Raw genomic sequence first — 18,258 nt, forward strand, 5'->3', positions numbered from 1 at the left:
ACAGAAGTAAGATTGTTGTATCCTCAAAGCACCAAACTTCATTTTACACTGAGTGCCACCAGCAAATTTGCTTCCCTCCACTGGGACTCTGAGGAGGGAAAGGAACTTGACTGTTATTAGAATATTTACAAACATTTACAAATTTATTTAGCATATTTACAAATATTGACAATTTTATTTATAATATTACAAATATTTACAAATACTTAAAAATTGCATCACCTACAAGACCTAAACTTCATTTAACATGCTGGTGATTAAAACACTAATGAGAGTTCCTACTGCTGTGCATTTTTAGATGCAATTCTACTTTAATAATTGTTCATATCTATGATACAAATATGCAGCCACCACTTTGCACTGGTCCCCTACATATTATTTACACAGCATCATTAGCATCAAAACAACCTTTTGTGAATGTTTCTGTTGCAAATGTGCAGCCTGAGGGTTAAATTTGCATAAAGACACATGTAGGAGTGATGGAAAAGAACGTAAACTACTACAGTGCTTTGGCTTTTATATGTTCTTGGAATGGATTACTACAAAAGCTGACTCCTTAGACTTGTCTTATCTCACTCTCTGCATTTGGATTATCAAGAATAAATGGGAGCAGAATTCTCATAATGTGTATGATGAGATAATGTTTTATTTAGGGCTCAAAGTAATGTATTACTCATACAAGTGCTCTCTTCTGGGAAGTGTGCTGGGTTTTTTCTGTGTGTACCAGAGGTCACATCTCTCCTGTCTGCATGTTAAGGGCAGAGTTTTGGAAAGGAATTTTTCCTGTGGATAAGAAAAAGGTTCACAAATCTTCTGGGAGGGTTGTTTTGTTCTTTGTGCCTCACAGTGTGATAGGCTGACACTGGAACCATTGGATATTTTGATGTGGCTTGTGAGCTAATTTTTGAGTTGATGTGTGCATGCTAAGTCACCAGTTAAGAGTAATTAAATATGTACTTGAATTTAGTAGAAGTGCTGAACATTTGATGTGGAATTAGGTGTTTTGATGGATGGAGGTTTTGCTGAACAAAATGAATTCAGAGTCATGAACTGTGATATTTATGCAACATTTGATTTTGTCATTAGTCTTTTCAGTGATGTTCAGCTCCTGTCTCTGACAGGCCTTGTTCAATGACTCAGTGCTATGCTTTTTAGGTGGTTGTTCTGTGGAATTCCTCCTGTGTTTAGCATTAAAAGCCTTTTGGCTCAGGGCTGGATGAACACTTGAGGCACTTGCACTGTTTAATTGAGCCCTGGGTTGGATTCATGGAGCTGCTTCCAATTGCTGAAGGATCCAATGGAGATTTAATTGTAGCTGAAACCTGAGCTGTTCTGTGAGTCACCTCAGCAGAAAGGAGAACAATTTATCAGTGTTGTGTCACAGCTGTATGTGTGCACCATATGGCTTCATGGTGTGTTCAGGGAAGCTGTGTGTGTGACTTCTAAAATATTTCTTTTTCTTTACACAAACCTTTAATATTGATTCTTTTTCTAAATTATTCTTATTCTAAAGTTCTAAACCACTGGACATTGAACATCCCCAAAGGGCTTTATTTTAGCTGTGATCCAGGGAGGGACTGGCTCAGTTTGTGACTAGAAATCAGCAGAAAAACACATACCAGGGCTTGTCCTTTCCCCTTCCCTGCTTCCCTTTCAGAACCTTTCACATCATCTTTTCTCATTAAACTGTTAAACATTTGCATCAATATGAAATGAAGAGAAATGAATATATATTTATTGGCAGACAGCACAGCTTGATGATGAACTGGGCAGTAACCAGCATGGCTAAAAGGGAAGGTGAATGCAGTGCTTCCATGAGGGATTTGTTTCCAGCCCTGCTCCAGCTCCTGTTGCTGTACCAGCCTGGCCAGTGTAACACTACATTGCAGTGAGCCTTTGTGCTCTGTTCTCACTGGCACCAGGATTGGAAATGGCCTGGGAGCTCCTTTTGCAAAGAGAATTTTCTGTCCCACTATCACTCCACAGGGAACTGTGCTTGGGAATACTGAAATCTGGTGAAAGCTGTGTCAACTATGTGAGAGCAAACAGTGATGCTTTTGGAAAAACTGACCTGTAACATATTCAGCACATCAGACAGCATCTTTACTACTACTTACATCCTTTTTTTTTCATATACTTTCTGCTAATCACTTTTAGAACACTTGGGATTTTACAGCATTTTTTTCCTTTGGTGTTACTTCAATATTTTTAAAGATTGGATTTTTTGGGAGGTGACAGTGCTGGCTTATTGTTCTTTTTGTAACTTATCTCCCAGTGTGGGTAAGTGTGTGTAAACTAAATATTTCATGTGTGGCTGTGGTCAATTATTTTCACTGCTTCAGGCACATAATAAGACAAATTAAAGCTGGAGTTTCATTTTCAGCATCTCAGCTTTATGTTTATTCACAGCTGGTTTAATTCTTGTTTAAAACTGCCAACGAAATATGTTGTTAAACTGTGACACCAGTAAGTATTCCTCATTTATACTGTTGGCTCCTGTTTCATGCCCAATTTGCAATTGCAAACCCTTTTCCCCCTGAGTGCATGCTGATGGCTTTAATTGGCATTTGTTTATTTTGGTTGGAAAATCACTGAGTGTTTCTCCTTCCTTCTGTTCCCCCTACATTTGTAAGCCCTGTTTTCACAGTGGGATCCATGTGGATGCAGCCAAACTGTTCTCTCATTTTTTCCACTATTCTTCTTTCCTTGTGCCACATCAGTGATGGCTCTCACCTCATTCCAGCAGCATTTCCCAGCAGCTGCTGAGTTTTCCCTGCTTCAGAGGAATGGGACCCCTGTCCCCCAAGGGACTCTGAAAGGCAGGTTACCATTTACAGCTGTGCTCTGACAGACCTTTCACTGTGCTGCACAAAAACAGAGGAACAAAAAACACTTGTATGCCAAACCTAAAGGTAGTTGCCTTTTTATAAAAGAACAATGCTGATAATAATAATAATAATCCCTTGCTGTTGCCTTTTTATAAAAGGACAATTACTGTTTTAATGATTAAGAGACTTGGCATTTTTTTTCTACCCTTGTGGTTTATTTATGGACCTGCCATTTGCATCTTTCTTTGTACTTTTTGGAAAAGAGGTTATTTTTTATATTTTTATGCCCACTTGTTGCCTTTGTGGCTATCCCCACATAAAACCAAATAAAGCAGTAGGTCAGTGTTCTTTCTATCATGTATTATATAAACTCCCCATTCATAAAAGGGTTTCTGTGCATTTGTTTTAATTGAAATGACTAATCACTAACACTTCCTTTACTTTAGACATCTTATTGGGAACGATTGATTTAGGAAATCAGTGGCAGAGGAGAGGTTACTTCTCCTAAAGGTAAATATTTGTTTGAACCAAATATTCTAGTTTGTTTTGCAAGAGTTAAAAACTAAAATATATGTGAAACCAAATGGATATTTCAAGTTGGCACTAATGTGAAGGAGTGGGCCTGAAACCTTGATAGCAAGAAATAACAATTCCCTTTATATCCTGCAGCATGGTTCAAAAGGACAGTCTGATGCTTGTGACAATTTGCTTCCATTTCACTTTATTCCTAATATGTACATGGGTGTGCCTGTTTTGGAGATCTGGTGAATATCATCAAGATCTGGTAAAGCTCATCTGTGTACAGGGGTAACCAAAAACCTCTCAGCTACACCTGTCCAGGTAGAACAATACAGCAGGAATGCTCAGCAGGAAGGAAATTATAGCTCTTATTTATAGAAATAAAATGCAGCATCTCTGGTTATGAAATAAAGCCTCACTTCCCAAATCTACTGCTGCTAAAGGGAAATTCCTGACAGATCAAGCTCTTCATGTGTGGATTTTTTTTTTCCCCAGTGAGGTCTTTGCTCTGTCCCAGTGTTCCAATGATCTCTTGTCTCAGTGCAGAGATAATGCATGAGCAGGATTATTTGGCATTCCACCAAAACATCCTGCAAAATCCCCCCATGGGAAGAGCCCAGAGTGGTAGAACGATGCCTGTGGGCACATGAGGGGAGTGAGGGCAATGGGAAATAAAAGGGAAATTCAGGCTTTTCTCAAAATTCAAGAGGGCCCTTGGGAAATGTTCACAGAGTGGAAGAAAATGCATTTGGAGGAAGGCTAAAAGCTTAGAGGAGAAAATCTGTATCTTTGTCCTTTACTCTGAATGATCACAGAGTGATTCTTGTACAAAGACCTTATAGATATTTTTTCCACTTCTCAGGAAGGTTAATATTTATACAACTGTACAGAGAACAGGTAAGGTCTGGTTAGGCTCCTTTTTTGAGCCTGTGAGCAATTTCTGGTGAGCCAGATTTTGGCAGATGCCATTCTCAAATGGCATTTTGTCCCTTTGAGTCCATTTGAATCTAATCTCCTCTAAAGCCTCTTCATGCAATTTTTGTTTAGTGCTGTGTCCTGGATAAAGAATAGTTATGGTATGATTTTAACATAATGATAAGTTATGTTCTAGGACTAAACTCTGAAATGCAATTTGCTTAAAAAATAACAGTTCATGCTTAGGACCTTTGATATTCTGCAACTTTCTTGTATTATTTGGTTTTGTCTTCCTTTCTTCTACTTTTTGACTGCAGCTTTACATCTGTAATCCTCACCTCCTATTTTAAGTTTTACCTTTTATTATTTTCCATTGACTTTGAACCTCTTCTAGTGCATTGAGACTAAAAAGACAGCAAAAAAAAATACATCCTTAAGCTCAGGGTGACCTGCTATTCCATACTAATTTCTTCATTATTGTTTCAATGCTAAAGCTTTTTAATAAAAAGTTCAATAAGATAAATTGGCATATTTTTTCAATAATTTCATTTAAGAAGGTTGTTTAAAATTTTTAAACGAACAAGAAAAAACTCAACAGCAAAAATGTTCATCAAACACTTCTGTTTGAAACAAATAGTGCCATGGAATAGCTGATTTAGGAACACTGTGGAGCTTCAGTAAAATTACAAGAAGCTTAAAGAATGGGAAGCTTCTGAGCAATCTCTTTAGATGTGTCTGTATTAACAACCAGGAGCCACAAGGGAGATTCAGAGCTGCTCCTTTCACTGAATTACCTGGCATCTCCAATCATATTTCAATCCTATGGATTTTATTCTGTGAGATCTGGGAGATTTACATGGAGAGGAAAAATAAAGTAATGCACCTGGCAGTGTCTCCTGAAACCAGCAGATGAGGCTGTTTCCTATTTTATCTATTTTGCAACACTTTAATCCCCTGGAAAGCTGTAACTGCAATTAAATGCCTGTATCCAGGGATGATTTGGTAAATGGAAATGCCTCCCCCTGCCTTTTTTTTTTCACTGTAACACAGTGTCACAGATTCTTAGGCAGGTTCAGAACCAGCTATCCAGTGGATCATCAAGGTGTATCTTTTTAATCTATAAATTCCTGCCAGATGGATTGGTACCTTCCAAGGTAAGCTTTGGGTGAGATGTAGCATTTGATCCAGAATTTATGCTCATTCAATCATCTTAAATTTAATTCCTTGCTAAAAAGCTTGACCTGAGAGATCTGTGTGTGTGCATGTAGAAATATTCCCACTGACATGAAATAAAAGCATGAGTATGAATAATGATTACACAAGTGAGATGCCATCATAAAGGATATTGCACTTGTTATTGGCAGACATCAGTCAGAGAGATCTGTTAAGTATCCACTTCATTCCACCTTAATCAAGAGAGTTGTGGGTTGTCACCTTTGAAATCGCTGTTTTAAATCAATAAGGTTTAGTGGAATGTGTTATCAGTGATCCTCTGATGGTGCAGTTCCCGTCAATTCTCTTTTATAACCTCGGTAGATGGAGCAGTGAGGCCATGGGAGAACTCAAATTCTTGTGTTTTTCTGGGGGAGAAAGAAAAAAATGCAAACCCCCCTGTCAGTATCAGCTGCTGCGCTGCTGAGTGAGCCATAATTCTCTCTCCCACAACATTTCCTGGCTGTTGTGCTCTCTGCCGCTTTCTCAGCGCACACCCAGCGCTGTCTGTTCCTTCCCTCCTTTCCTCGGAAGGGCCCCCGAGCCTGCCCTGCCCGGAGCTCCGGCAGCCGCTCCAAGCGCGGTGTCACAATGAGCTCTGTGCTGAGAGGGAGCTGCCGGCAGAACGGCAAATCCCGCCCTCCTCTTCCTCCGTCAGGGACGCCTGTGTGCCCTGGCACGCTGCTTTGCTGAGCCGAATAAACAACTTGCTGGGAAAAATCCCACCGGAGAAACCTCAGCCATTCGTTTATGAGTAATCCCATGAGGTGACTCACGGGTGTGACTCTGAGGTGACTCATGGGTGTCCGTGTGACAAGGGTGATGTGAGAGAGGCATGGGAACACATGGCCACATTGGGGATGGAGAACTGTTGGGAATTTAGCTGCTAGAAGATGCAAAAGTACAAAACCGTGGCTAATTCCAAGTCCTGCACCTGCACAGATAGCAGTGTCCTTGGGCCTAGCTGTAGTATGATAACAAACAGTGAAAGAGACATGAGAAAAGAGAGATGTAACCCCTAAGGAATGAGGAAGAGTTGATAGTATAGTTTAACCAATAGATTGCTTGGCTTACAGAATATTCATAAGCTTATTATTTGCTGTGTAAGTGTTTGATACTTTCTTCAATAAACTGGACCAGAAAGACCTGAGGGACCGGGACCAGACCGGACCCGAAGGGCCTGTGATGAACCAACTGGTGTCCTGGTCCCCTTCCTTCGACAGAGAACAACATCACCCTTTTGAGAGTCCATAAAGTTTATATTGGTGTTTCTGCTTGGGAACTGCATTACATCTGTGCTCATGTAATGGAAATTACAGAGAATGTGAGGCTTAGCATTTGAGAAGGTGTCTCTTGGCTATTTATCATTTCTGTTTGTTGGTATCAATCATGACAATTCCAGTAAATTGGGTTCTTCAAGGGAGCTGGTCAGGGGGAACATTGAATTTTATGATGCTATTTGCATAAAGAGATCACTCCAAAATCATTAACACTACAGTGCTAATAAAAATAATAATACAAACCCACAGTGCACATGGGTTGAAGGATCTCTGTCTTTGAAAGTATTCGATAGCTGTGCCAAGGAACATAAATCTGAATTTCTCAGTGAGTACAAAGAAAATGCTGCCCAGTGTGTCTATACTATTCTATATATTGCTGTTTGGTATTTTCCATCTATTATAGATTGGTGTTTCTGTGTGTAAACTGATATGTTAACATGTGACCAGTTTACACATAAATGAGTAATTTATCTTCAGGAGACCTTGTACTCAGAGAACTGAAAGTTCTGATGGGGAAGGTTTCAAGGTTTCCTGCACAAGTGTTGCCAAATGTTGGAGATTTAGCTGAAATCCAGGTTAATCTACACATTCTCTTCCCTGTTTAAAGAGAAGGTCTTTTGACACAGGTAAAAAAGAGGTTGAATGCTGTCCTTTAACCATTAACAGGTCCAAGGGCTGGGCTCCAGGCTGGGGAATATCTGTGATAGGACACAAGAAATGTTTTCACAGGAGCAGTTGTGAGAGGTGTTTGATGGTGAGCAAACAGTGCAACATTAACAGCAAGTACCTGCACTGAGGAGTGTTGGCCTGGCCTGAAAGCACCACAAGTCCTGTGGCTACCTGAGTTCTGCCCGGGCTGCAGAACTGCTCTGCATTCACCTCTTTGTGGAAAGAGTATTTTGATTTTAGTTGCTGGTATGTCCTTAGATATCCTTAAATATGTCCTTTTAGGCAAGACCTAAAAGCTCTTTATCCCTTCATCTTTCCTTCCTTGCCTGCAGATTAGAGGCTGTAAAAACAGACTTTAGGGAGGTGTTTAGATGGGGCTGATCTTGTTCCTTTCTGCCTTAATACCCTGTCAAAGCTACCAGGATTTCACCATAGTTTTTTGCTTTAATGACCTCCTACAGTTCATCATGTTTTCTCTTACCAATCAAAAAAAAATCACAACACCTTTTTTCATTTGTTTGTGTTTTGGGTCATGTCCCACTGGTAAATAGTTGTTTTCCTTTTCAATAAATGTACAGCCTCCTGTGTACAGGAAATGTTTTTTAATTGTCTTGTCTATGTGTAAAAAATGTCTGTGCTGGAAATACTTTGAAGTTGGACATACAGTACAGAGTTCTGCTTTATGCTGTGTCTGTAACTTTATAACTCTTTCAGACTGTATGCAGCAATAAAGCTCTTGATAGTTATAATGTCTGTTTATCCATATCTGTGGTAAGTTTGTGCAAGCTCTTATCTGCTAACAGCATAGATGTGGCTTTATTCACATAAAGTCACCTTACCTGTTACTTACAGCCTTACTCCTGAAGCTGTGACTCCTTTATTTCTACAATATTCTACTGTGGTTCAAAGCACCACATGGTTTCTAAACAAGCCACTGAATGACACACTGCAGTCCTATTGTAATCTGTTTTTCTTTGTGGGGTCAGTGATTCTTAGTCAGTGTGAGATGGTGAAATAACACTTGGAGCATGAAATTTCCTGCATTTCTAGCATGTGTGTGAAATTATGTAGAAAAACCAGGGATTTGAGAAATAGCAGTGGCATGGGGCAGCCTGATATAAGAAAAAAGACAAAGCTTGAACATTTGAATGATGTGAGTTACATAAGTATATTCCATTTCTGCTGGTCTGAATATAATAAAAGTATGAAACTCAATCCTATTTAAACAGAATTCTACCTTCTGAAACTGAAAATGGTGCAGTAGTTTAAAACAAACAGTAATGGTATTTTGTAGTGCAATTTCACTGTTGTGTTATCAAGTCCATTTAATATTTTTGGACTCTTTGCCTTGAATGTGTGATTTTTAAACCTGATTTCTGCAGGCAGATGTTTCTAGGTCACAGGATAGGACCTTTTGTGTCATGATTACTCTTTTCATAAAGAACAAAATATCCTTTCTTTTATACAGAAGCCTCTTTCATGTTAGGAACCAGGAGAATTAAGATGTACCTATTATAGCAAAAATCCTTCCCATGAGCTTACAAGACCTTTGTATTATTGGCACCCAATTTTATCATGAGTCTGAGGTAATGCTATTTTTTCCCCCCTCAGATGTGGATTTAATGAACTTTTTATAGCAAAGAATGTTAACATGAAATACTTGCCTGATACTTTTTTTCCTCCTCAAAGTGCATATGTGAACTGTGGACTGTTTTTACAATTTCATTCTCATTCCCTGGTGAACTTACAAATTGCAAAAGAAGGCAAATGAGAGTTCAGTGCTAATGGCTTCCCAATACCAAAGTATCCCAGGAAACAGGGATTGTGCCATAAAGCACAATGCAGTTACAGCTCTCTGAGGAAAAGAGATTTCAGGCCTGTGGTGCTCTTCTGCCTCCTTCAAACATCAAAAAAGAACTGCTGAGGGGATGAAGTGGGGGCTGCAGAACTGAAGGTACTTTTACATTTTGCATTCCTGCTGCAATTTTAAACTCATTTATTTACATACTGAAATACCACAGGATACCTGCTGAGATCCCTGCGTGGGTTTGGAGGTCACTGAGCTCTGTGCAGACCTCAGGGCACCCAATTAAAACCCATCCAGGTGTGTCCACACCAGCTGTAATTTCACCACCTGACAGGGGAATCCAGTTCAGCAATACCTGGATGGCATTAATGGCACCAAAGCTCCTGATAGTTCAGCCCAAGCACGTTAGATAATTCCTGGAATGTGTAATAAGACCTGATAAAGCAGGGAGAAATAACATGTGTTAAACAGGCTTTTGTCCCCGCAGGTTTTAGTTTCACCTGTGTATTTTCAGAGCACTGCCTCCAATTGCCCAGGTGGCAGTTGTGCACCTTGGAATGCTGGAGGGAAGTGCCCTGCAGGAGAGAAGGATGTTAAAGGTGTCCTCAGTGTTGGTTACCTGGGCACTCAAACCTCCCCTTTATTTTAAATTCTGTAGGTGTGCACTTTTCACAACTATGAAAGAACATGCTCTGTAGAGTTCCTTTTTCCTGACAAATTAGTTTTGCCATTGCAAGACAATACATTGGTATTATTTCCCTACATATTTCTCAGTGTAAGCCTAATAAGTATTCAAATACTGTTTCCCTGAAGTACAGTTATTTTTTAATGATAGTATCATAAATACCACAGTCTTACAGTCCTGAGTGAAACTTCTTTATAACACTCTTAGAAATCAGAATTGGTTAATTCTTGTACTTTAGATGTGCATTTCTAGTAACACACCATAGAGAAACTTTGCAAACATAGATGACAGAAGCCTACTTTAAAGAAATCACTGTCATTGTTTTAATCTTTATCAAATGGTCAAAGGAGCAAGAATTCATTTTTCATCTAGGCATGTATAGTATGCTAAAAAAGGAAAAGTCATCAGTTAGTATTTTAGCACATATTTTGTTTAACTCCTGTTTTTTAAGTTTAGTGAAATTGGATGATGTGTTTAATTACACCACACACATGTAAAAAAAAGATCAGTGACTCATTGCAGATTTATGCAAGTTTTATTTTCAGCCTTCTAGGTGCATTTTCTCTCTCCATAAAAAAGGCACTGTTTACTTCACTTTGACTTTCATTTGAAAAGCTACAATAGAGAGACAAGTTTGGGAACCATCCAAATTATACAAATGTTCATTATACAGAGGAAAGCTTCTGAGTGTTAATTACCTCTTTTTGTGCCAGCCTGGCCCCTGTCATGAAGAGCCTTGTGAGGACACAGGAAAGAAAAGGGGGAGTTTCAGAGAGCCCTTAGGGATTGTTTTAAAATGGTCATTGAAGGGTAAAGTTTCACTGCTTGTGGTCAAAACTCATAGTCATAAAAATTATTGGATTAAAGGTTCTAAAATTTAATCCTGTGCTTGTGATAGGGAGTTTGGATCTTTAATTGTTTTCTATTTATTGTAAATCATGTATGTGTATATTCATAGTTGGGAAAACAGCTTAATTTTTAAAGTTACACAGATGTTCATCTTTCTGCTTCTAACATTGGGTATTTGAATGACTTGGTATATTGGAGCACAAGGCTAATTAAACAGACACTTGACTGCAAGAGAAAACATCTGTAAAACAAAGCAGCGTAATTGGAAATTGCAGCTGAACAGACATTGCAAGGGACTGCCCAGGGGGATGCTGGAGTCACTGGAGGTGTGTAAGGAAAGACTGGATGTGGCACTTAGTGCAGGGTTTAAAGGCGGTGACTGGTTGTAAGTTGGACTTTTTGGTCTTGGAGGTCTTTTCCAGCCTAATTGATTCTGCAATCCCAAAGGGCTCAAATCCTGCCCTATGTTGGGTGTTAGACCATGCACAGAGCCTGTGCCGAGCTCATCTTCCCCACAGTGATCACGTTGTGTGTGCACCCCACACCGCAGAACACTCGGAGCTGGAAACACCCATCGGGACCAGAGTCCAGCTCCTGGCCAGCCCAAAATCCCACCCTGTCCCTCAGAGCAGTGTCCGAACTCTGCCGGAGCTGTGACCGAGGGGGGCTGTTCAGTGCCCGACCCTGCTCTGGGTGGGTTCCTGACAAAGATGAGGTCTCCCCCCAGTCTCCTCCGCTCCAGGCTGAACAAACCAAGTGCCCTCAGCTGTTCCTCATAAGTCTTTCCCTCCTGGTCTTTCTGCATCCTTAGGATGATCTCCAACAGCTTAGTCCCTTTTTTTACAGTGTGATGCCCAAAACTACACACAGGTAGAGGTGAGAGCCCTGCAGAGCAGAGCGGGGCCATTCCCTCCTTTGACCGGCTGTTCCCGGAGGCAGAAGATAATTTTCCGCCGCCGGTTCTGCCCGGGCGGCGCCTGCGGGCTCCCGCTGGCCCGGCGGCGCTGCCCGGCCCCGCCATGGCGGCCCCGGCGGCGCTGCCCGGCTCCAAGATGGCGCCCGCGGCGGGCGGGACTTCCCGCGGCCGAGGGCGGGCGGCGCAGCCGCGATGGTGGCGGCGTGAGGCGGCGGGGCCGGCGGCTGCTCCTGCCCTCCGCGCGGCCCGGGCCGGGCATGGAAGTGGAGAAGATGGATGAGAATGAATGGAAGTACCACGGGGAAGGCAACCAGAGCCTCGTCGTCTCACACTGCCAGGTACGGGGCAGCCCCGAGCCGGGCCCGCGTGACGGGGGCGGCCCGGCGGGAGCGGCCGCTCGGCCCCGGCGCCCGCCCTCGCTGCTTTCTTTGCCGGAGCAGTTTTCTGTCCCGGGGTGATCGGGCCCGTCCCGTGGGGAGGATGAGCCGGCGTTTCCCCGGGCCCTCCGTCACGGCCGGCAAGGATGGGAGGGAGAGAAGCCGGTGGCCGGGCAGCTGCCGCCTGGAGATGGGAGCTGTGGGAAAAAGTGCTAAAAATTCGTTTTTTCCACCATCATTCCCGGGTGTGGGTGATGTGACAGGAGAAAGCGAGCTGCTGAAGGCGTGTTTTTCCCTTTGTCACCGACTGTGGCTCGGTGAGGAGTTTGAGCCCTCGCTGCAGTGCTGAGCCGGGCTCCCCACTCTGACTGAGGTTTTTGGCTTTGCCACGGAGCTGCCGTGCTGTGACCCCGCCGGGCACTTCATCCCCATTCTCCCGTGTACCTGTTGGGCTGGTTTTTTGTTTTGTTGATTTTTTCCCCCTTTTTGTCTGGTTGTGTTTGTTTTTGTTTTTTTTTGTTTTTTTTTTTTTTTTTGTTTTTTTTTTTTTTTTTTTGGGTGGGAGGGGGATGGAGGTGTATTTTATTAAAAAATACCAGTAAAATAGATTCAGCACTTGAAGCAGTAATGATTAAACAAAGCTGAATCCAATCAAGCAGACTCTCTGTCAGTTTATGCTGACAGTGTATTCATGCCCCCCTTGCGTGTGCATTATTTACTTAATACAATGGGATACATGCCCCTTAAAGGAGTTTATTCCTTTTCTAAAAAGTGCCTGTGGCCGTGTTTGTGCTTTAAAGATGTATTTGTATTTTCGTTTAAAAGCTGGTATGGATTTGCCACAGAATGTTCTTGATGACTCATAGATCAAAACTCAGCAAAACCAGAATGTTGAAATGTAGGATTTTTGTGGAAAAAGATCTATAATAAGAGTTGAATCTTGAAAATAATTTTTAAAAATTATGTCTAAATGAATGACTGAAAAGAATGGATTATTTTAGTGTCTGTTTTCTGTGTTATAAGTATGAATTAGATGTAAAATATTAACAAATACCAAGCCTGAGAAAATGCTAGAAATCTTGTGGTGCTCTCCAAACTTTAGGAGGGCACTTCTGTGGCTCTGGCTTTTTTTCCCTGTTTTTCTTGATATCAAATACTATTTAAAAGCAATTTTTGTGGAAGAAGAACGTGTGTGATTTTGTTTCCTGTCACATTGAACTTTGAAAAAGGCAGTGTAGAAACTTCTCAGTCACTGGATGACGGGAACCAGGATAAATAATGGATTATTAGTGATGTAATTGTGATTATCTTTAAAGATGTGGAAAGTGAGGAAGTCAGCCAGTGATTCAGAGTAGCTGCTGAGCGTGCCAGTTCTCTTTTTAACAAGATGCTAAAACTTTTTAGAGTGAAAGTGAAATAGATACAATTTTTCCTTTATAGACAACTTTGAAACAGGAGAGCTTACATTTTGGATCTTTGTGTCTATTGATGACAAGGTCTGGTAAACCTGAAGCCTATAAATACTGTTTAGATGTTAATTGTAACTTTGTGTCTCTTAGGAACAGGATATGCTTGCACCATTAATCATCGTGCTTGTGATCTGGTGTTAAGTTATTCTCAGGTTTGTGTGGAGGGATCAGCAGCACAGCTGAGACATTTTGACTGTTCTCACTTCATCCTGTAGCTTCCCAGTTCATGTTTTTTGTGTATCAGTGCAGGAGGAAGGGACAGGGGTCTGGTGGTGGTGGGAGAGACGTGCATGGATGCTCAGATACAAGTGAGAGGCCACATTGGAGCCGGGCATGTGCTTGTGGTTCCCGTGTTCTGATGTGATGTTTTGAAATGTGGAGAGAAAGCTGCTCCCTGCCTCTCTGTGTCTAAGCCTCTCTTCCTTGCTTTTGGAAAATTTGAGAAGTTTTACTTTTTAAACTACAACAAAAAAGTGAATCCCTGTCCTTTTGGAGAAGGGGGCATGAGCTGCTTGGCCTGTCCTGAAATGAGGTCTGGGCTGTTGTGTTTGAGCTGCTGATAACAGCAGTGTGGGCTGGGTGGGCAGCCTGGCTGGACCCTCCTGCTGCAGCCTGTGGGGCTGTGCTGGCCTGGGCATGGGCAGGGCTGTGGGGCTGTGCTGTCACTGGGAGCTCTCCTGTGCCCAAAGCTCTGCTCAGTTCTGGGCATGGACAGGGCTGTGGGGCCGTGCTGTCACAGGGAGCTCTCCTGTGCCCAAGGCTCTGCTCAGTTCTGGGCATGGACAGGGCTGTGGGGCCGTGCTGTCACAGGGAGCTCTCCTGTGCCCAAGGCTCTGCTCAGTTCTGGGCATGGGCAGGGCTGTGGGGCCGTGCTGTCACTGGGAGCTCTCCTGTGCCCAAGGCTCTGCTCAGTTCTGGGCATGGGCAGGGCTGTGGGGCTGTGCTGTCACAGGGAGCTCTCCTGTGCCCAAGGCTCTGCTCAGTTCTGGGCATGGACAGGGCTGTGGGGCCGTGCTGTCACAGGGAGCTCTCCTGTGCCTAAAGCTCTGCTCAGTTCTGGGCATGGACAGGGCTGTGGGGCTGTGCTGTCACAGAGCTCTCCTGTGCCTAAAGCTCTGCTCAGTTCCTGGGGCTGCTCCATTCCCTGTAGGTGCCCTTTAAGACATGAATGTAATGCATTGTTAATCCAGAGAGTACCAAATGAAAAAGTTGGTCATGGAAAAGTCACATGGCCAGCACACAGCTCTGCTGGCAGGAGCTGATAAGGCCTGGACACTGGTGACATGCAGCCACTTTCCAGCTCTGTCTGGCACTGGGATGTGCTGGCATCCTATGGAATGGCTCTGTTCTTTCCATGAAAGTGCTGTCAGTGCTCTCTGTGCTTTTTCCTCTTGCTGGTTATTAATCCTGCAGGATGTAACAGTGACAGCAGTCTCACTGTGTGCTGAAATCACTGCAAGTGCATCTCTGCTCCCTGTCCCTCCAGTGCAGGCACGGCATGGGCTGTTCAATGCATCTCTTCTTACAGTGGTAGCTTTACAGAGTTACTTTAATTACTTTGGCAGCATTTAGGCAGTGATCCGGGGAGTGAAGGTGGAATGCCTGCCCAGCATTTCCAGTTCCCATTGTTATCACTGGAGCTCTGTGCTTGATGAGCACTCAAACTTCTGCTTTCATGAGTTTTTAAAGTTTCAGTTCTGGAGAATCTGAAGTTCCTGAAGATGTACAGAACTATGGTACAAATGTCTCTGGTAGTCAGGCTTTTCCTTTTGGTTTTTATTGAAGCTGTGAATGAATTAATTCAAATTGAAACTGACTTGTGGTCAAAAGGCCTTTGTGTAGTCTTGCAGTCTGCTGAAGTGCTAGAATGATCAGACAGCTTTGCTACCTCATGGTTCTAGTGTGAAATACAGCTGGTAACAGTGAGGTGTTGGTGAGACATCTGTGCTGCAGGACAGATACAGGTACAGCTCCACAAACCCTCAGCCAAACACCATCACAGCCATCCAGGTGCTTTAGAAAGGAGGTTTCTTTTTCACAGAGTTTTTTAGTGGAGAGTCACTCCTTCTGCTTCAAATTTGGCTTCAGGTTTTATTAGAAAGAGAGCAAAGCAGTGCTTTCCCTCCTGCTCCCTCCTCCTGAGCAGCAGAGAGGGCTCAGAGGAGCTGCTGCAGGGCTGTTATCTCCTGGTTAGCTGTTGTGTCTTTCTGCAGCACAGATCAGAGCTGGAAATCCTCCTCTGGAGTTCTGCACTTGGGTCAGTTGTTTGCTCTTATGGGACACTTAACACTTCATTTCAAAAGGCTTCAGGAGATGTTTGTAGAAAGCAGTGTAAGCAGCTCTAGGAGTAATAACTTGGATTTCCTTCTGCTGTTGAAACATGTGCTGGTAGTCTGCAGTAGCTGCTGTATGACATGGAGTATGTACATTCCTCCTGGCCTGTTTGACTTCTTGTGTGTTGAGATATTGTGCTAACCAAAAGCCTCATTTTGAAATACATTTGAACATTAAACTTGTGTTTCAGGGTGAGTTTGGGGAAGTGGAAAATAGGAGGCTTTTTCCCCCAGCTTGGTTTTTATTCAGTGAGATGATCTAGAACAACCTTGTCATGTTGTTGCAAAAGGTTGTGGTTTATGGCTTCAGATGCCTGGATTGTTCATCTGCTGTGTGTCTTGGAATGTTTGCAGCTCCAGCAGATTTCTTTGGGTTTGGTACAGGACTTAGGAAATGCATGAACCATCTCCAGAGCATCTGTGAGCTTACAGGTAGGAAGGGGAAAGGAGGGGAGATGGAGAAGGTGAGGGAAGCAGCTGAGGAGTCTGGATGAGGGAGTCAAGGCAGGTAGGGAATCTCACAGAAGATTCTCAAATTTGTGCCTGTATTAAACAAATAATAAATCTCTCTGTGATATTTATTTTCCCTTCAGGACCTGTGGTGAAGATGGAGGATGTCCAGTGCTGCTTTAGAAGGATCTTTCTTGTGCTGGCTGCACAGGGGCCTGCAGTGAGCAGGGACAGGAGGGATCTGGTGTTTCAGCAGCAGCCTCTGCTCTCACTGTGTCTGCAGCTGCCTCTGCTGGCACCTGCACTGTGGTGGCTGCACATCTGCAGAGAGGGGTTGGCTTTGGGGCTGTGCAGTAACTCTGAGAAAAGGATTTGTGTCAAATCAAGGTAGATAATTGTTCCTCATAGTGCCTTTGCATTATGAAAGAGTCTTTCTGTGGCTGTTGGTTGTTTTGTTTCTAAGAGTAATGACAAGTTCATCTCTGTTGCAATGAACTGACTTGAGGAGAGGACAGGATTGTATGTTTAGACAGAAGGGTGTTGCTGAAAGAGTGGAAAGCTTCTGGTTGAAATGACTGAATCATGTGCAGCTTTCCTCTGCTCTTGTTTGGCAGAAAGGGATGATGCTGGTCATTACTTGCTGTCCTGTTGAGAGAATCTTCTTAAGGTGCTTTTTGTGATGATGTCATTTTGTGCAAGGCCCAGAACTTGTGTGGCCTGTTTCTTCTCTTGTTTTTCTGTGTGGAGCTGCCTGAATCTGTTTTGTGCTATTGGAGTTTGTGTAAGTACTGATGCCCTCCCAAACTTCTGAATTGTTCCTGAAAAATTCCAGATCCCTGACTAGAAAGCAAATTTTTTTTTCAGTTGTGTTCTGTTTTCTGTTCAGTTGTGTTCTGATTGTTTTTTCTTTTCATTAATATCTATAAATGTCTTGATTTCATGAAAATATAGAACAGGCTGATTATTTCTGTATTAAAGAATCTTCAGTTAGGGAAATTTTGCTGTTCCTGTGGATATAAATACAATAGTTTATTAATAGTGGCCTTCTCTGAATATTGCTCTGATTAAATATGGCCACATTCTGGTCTCTTGGTTCTTTTACAGAAAGATATTACCAGAAAAAATAAAATACAAACTGCATTTATTGAATTTTAATTTGACTAATTGGGAAAAGCACAGTTATGGTAAGACTTGAACTTAAACATCTTTGTCTCCTTGATGAGATTCTGGTGTTTACATTCCAAACCTGTGCTGATTCCTGCTTCTGATGCATTTGGCAATCAGGTAATGTAGGGAGGAGTTCTGCACCTGATTCTGTAGAATTTTCTGTCTCTTTTGTTTGATGTTCGGATTTAGTTTTTTATTTTTTTAATTTCATAAGGCATTTCTTTGACCTGCACTCTCCAGCATTGTTGTTTTTTGGGTGTGTGCATATCTCAGCAGTGTCTAACAAAACAGTGTTTAACAAAACCCCCACACCTGCACACCTTTTGCCTACTTAGAGAAAGGACAGGAGGACAGCTTGATGACTGAAGGTAATACTCCTTCTTTCTCAGCTGATTTTTTAGCATTTTATTTAGTTATTCTAAACAAGGAGAGGAGCTTCTGCCCAAATTGACTGAAGCAGCATGAAAACCAGTTGAAAAAGCCAAGTGTGTAATCAGGGTGTGTCATGAGTGAAAAGAGAGGAAGAGATGCCTGTCCTGCTGGGAACAGCAGTGAAGTTTGTATGAACAGAGGGCAATCCCCAGTTTGAGGTGGAATTTGGGAACCTTTGTGACACCTGCATTAAATAGGATTCCTTGCATTGACCTTGGCTAATTGATATTTTCATGCACATCTATGGTCAGTGGATAAAAAAAAAGAGACAGTTTGTATTTGTTTGTGTTTAATTCTTTGGCTAAACAGGTACAATGTGACTGTGGATGCCATAACTGATTGACCCAACT

The 18,258-nt window shown here is 42.4% G+C and overlaps 1 protein-coding gene across 1 annotated transcript in view; it reads left to right on the forward strand.

Annotated features, from left to right (window-relative positions):
• Positions 1–11,835: 11,835 nt before the first annotated feature.
• IPPK (inositol-pentakisphosphate 2-kinase) overlaps positions 11,836–18,258 on the forward strand; it is a 28,056-nt gene continuing 21,633 nt past the window's right edge. The window contains exon 1 of the mRNA XM_074550097.1: positions 11,836–12,018. Coding sequence (XP_074406198.1) covers positions 11,938–12,018 — 81 coding nt within the window. The 5' untranslated portion in view covers positions 11,836–11,937. The remainder of the gene's footprint in view (positions 12,019–18,258) is intronic.

This window comes from Zonotrichia albicollis, chromosome 12 (assembly GCF_047830755.1).
Source record: "Zonotrichia albicollis isolate bZonAlb1 chromosome 12, bZonAlb1.hap1, whole genome shotgun sequence".
Taxonomy (NCBI): Eukaryota; Metazoa; Chordata; class Aves; order Passeriformes; family Passerellidae; genus Zonotrichia; species Zonotrichia albicollis.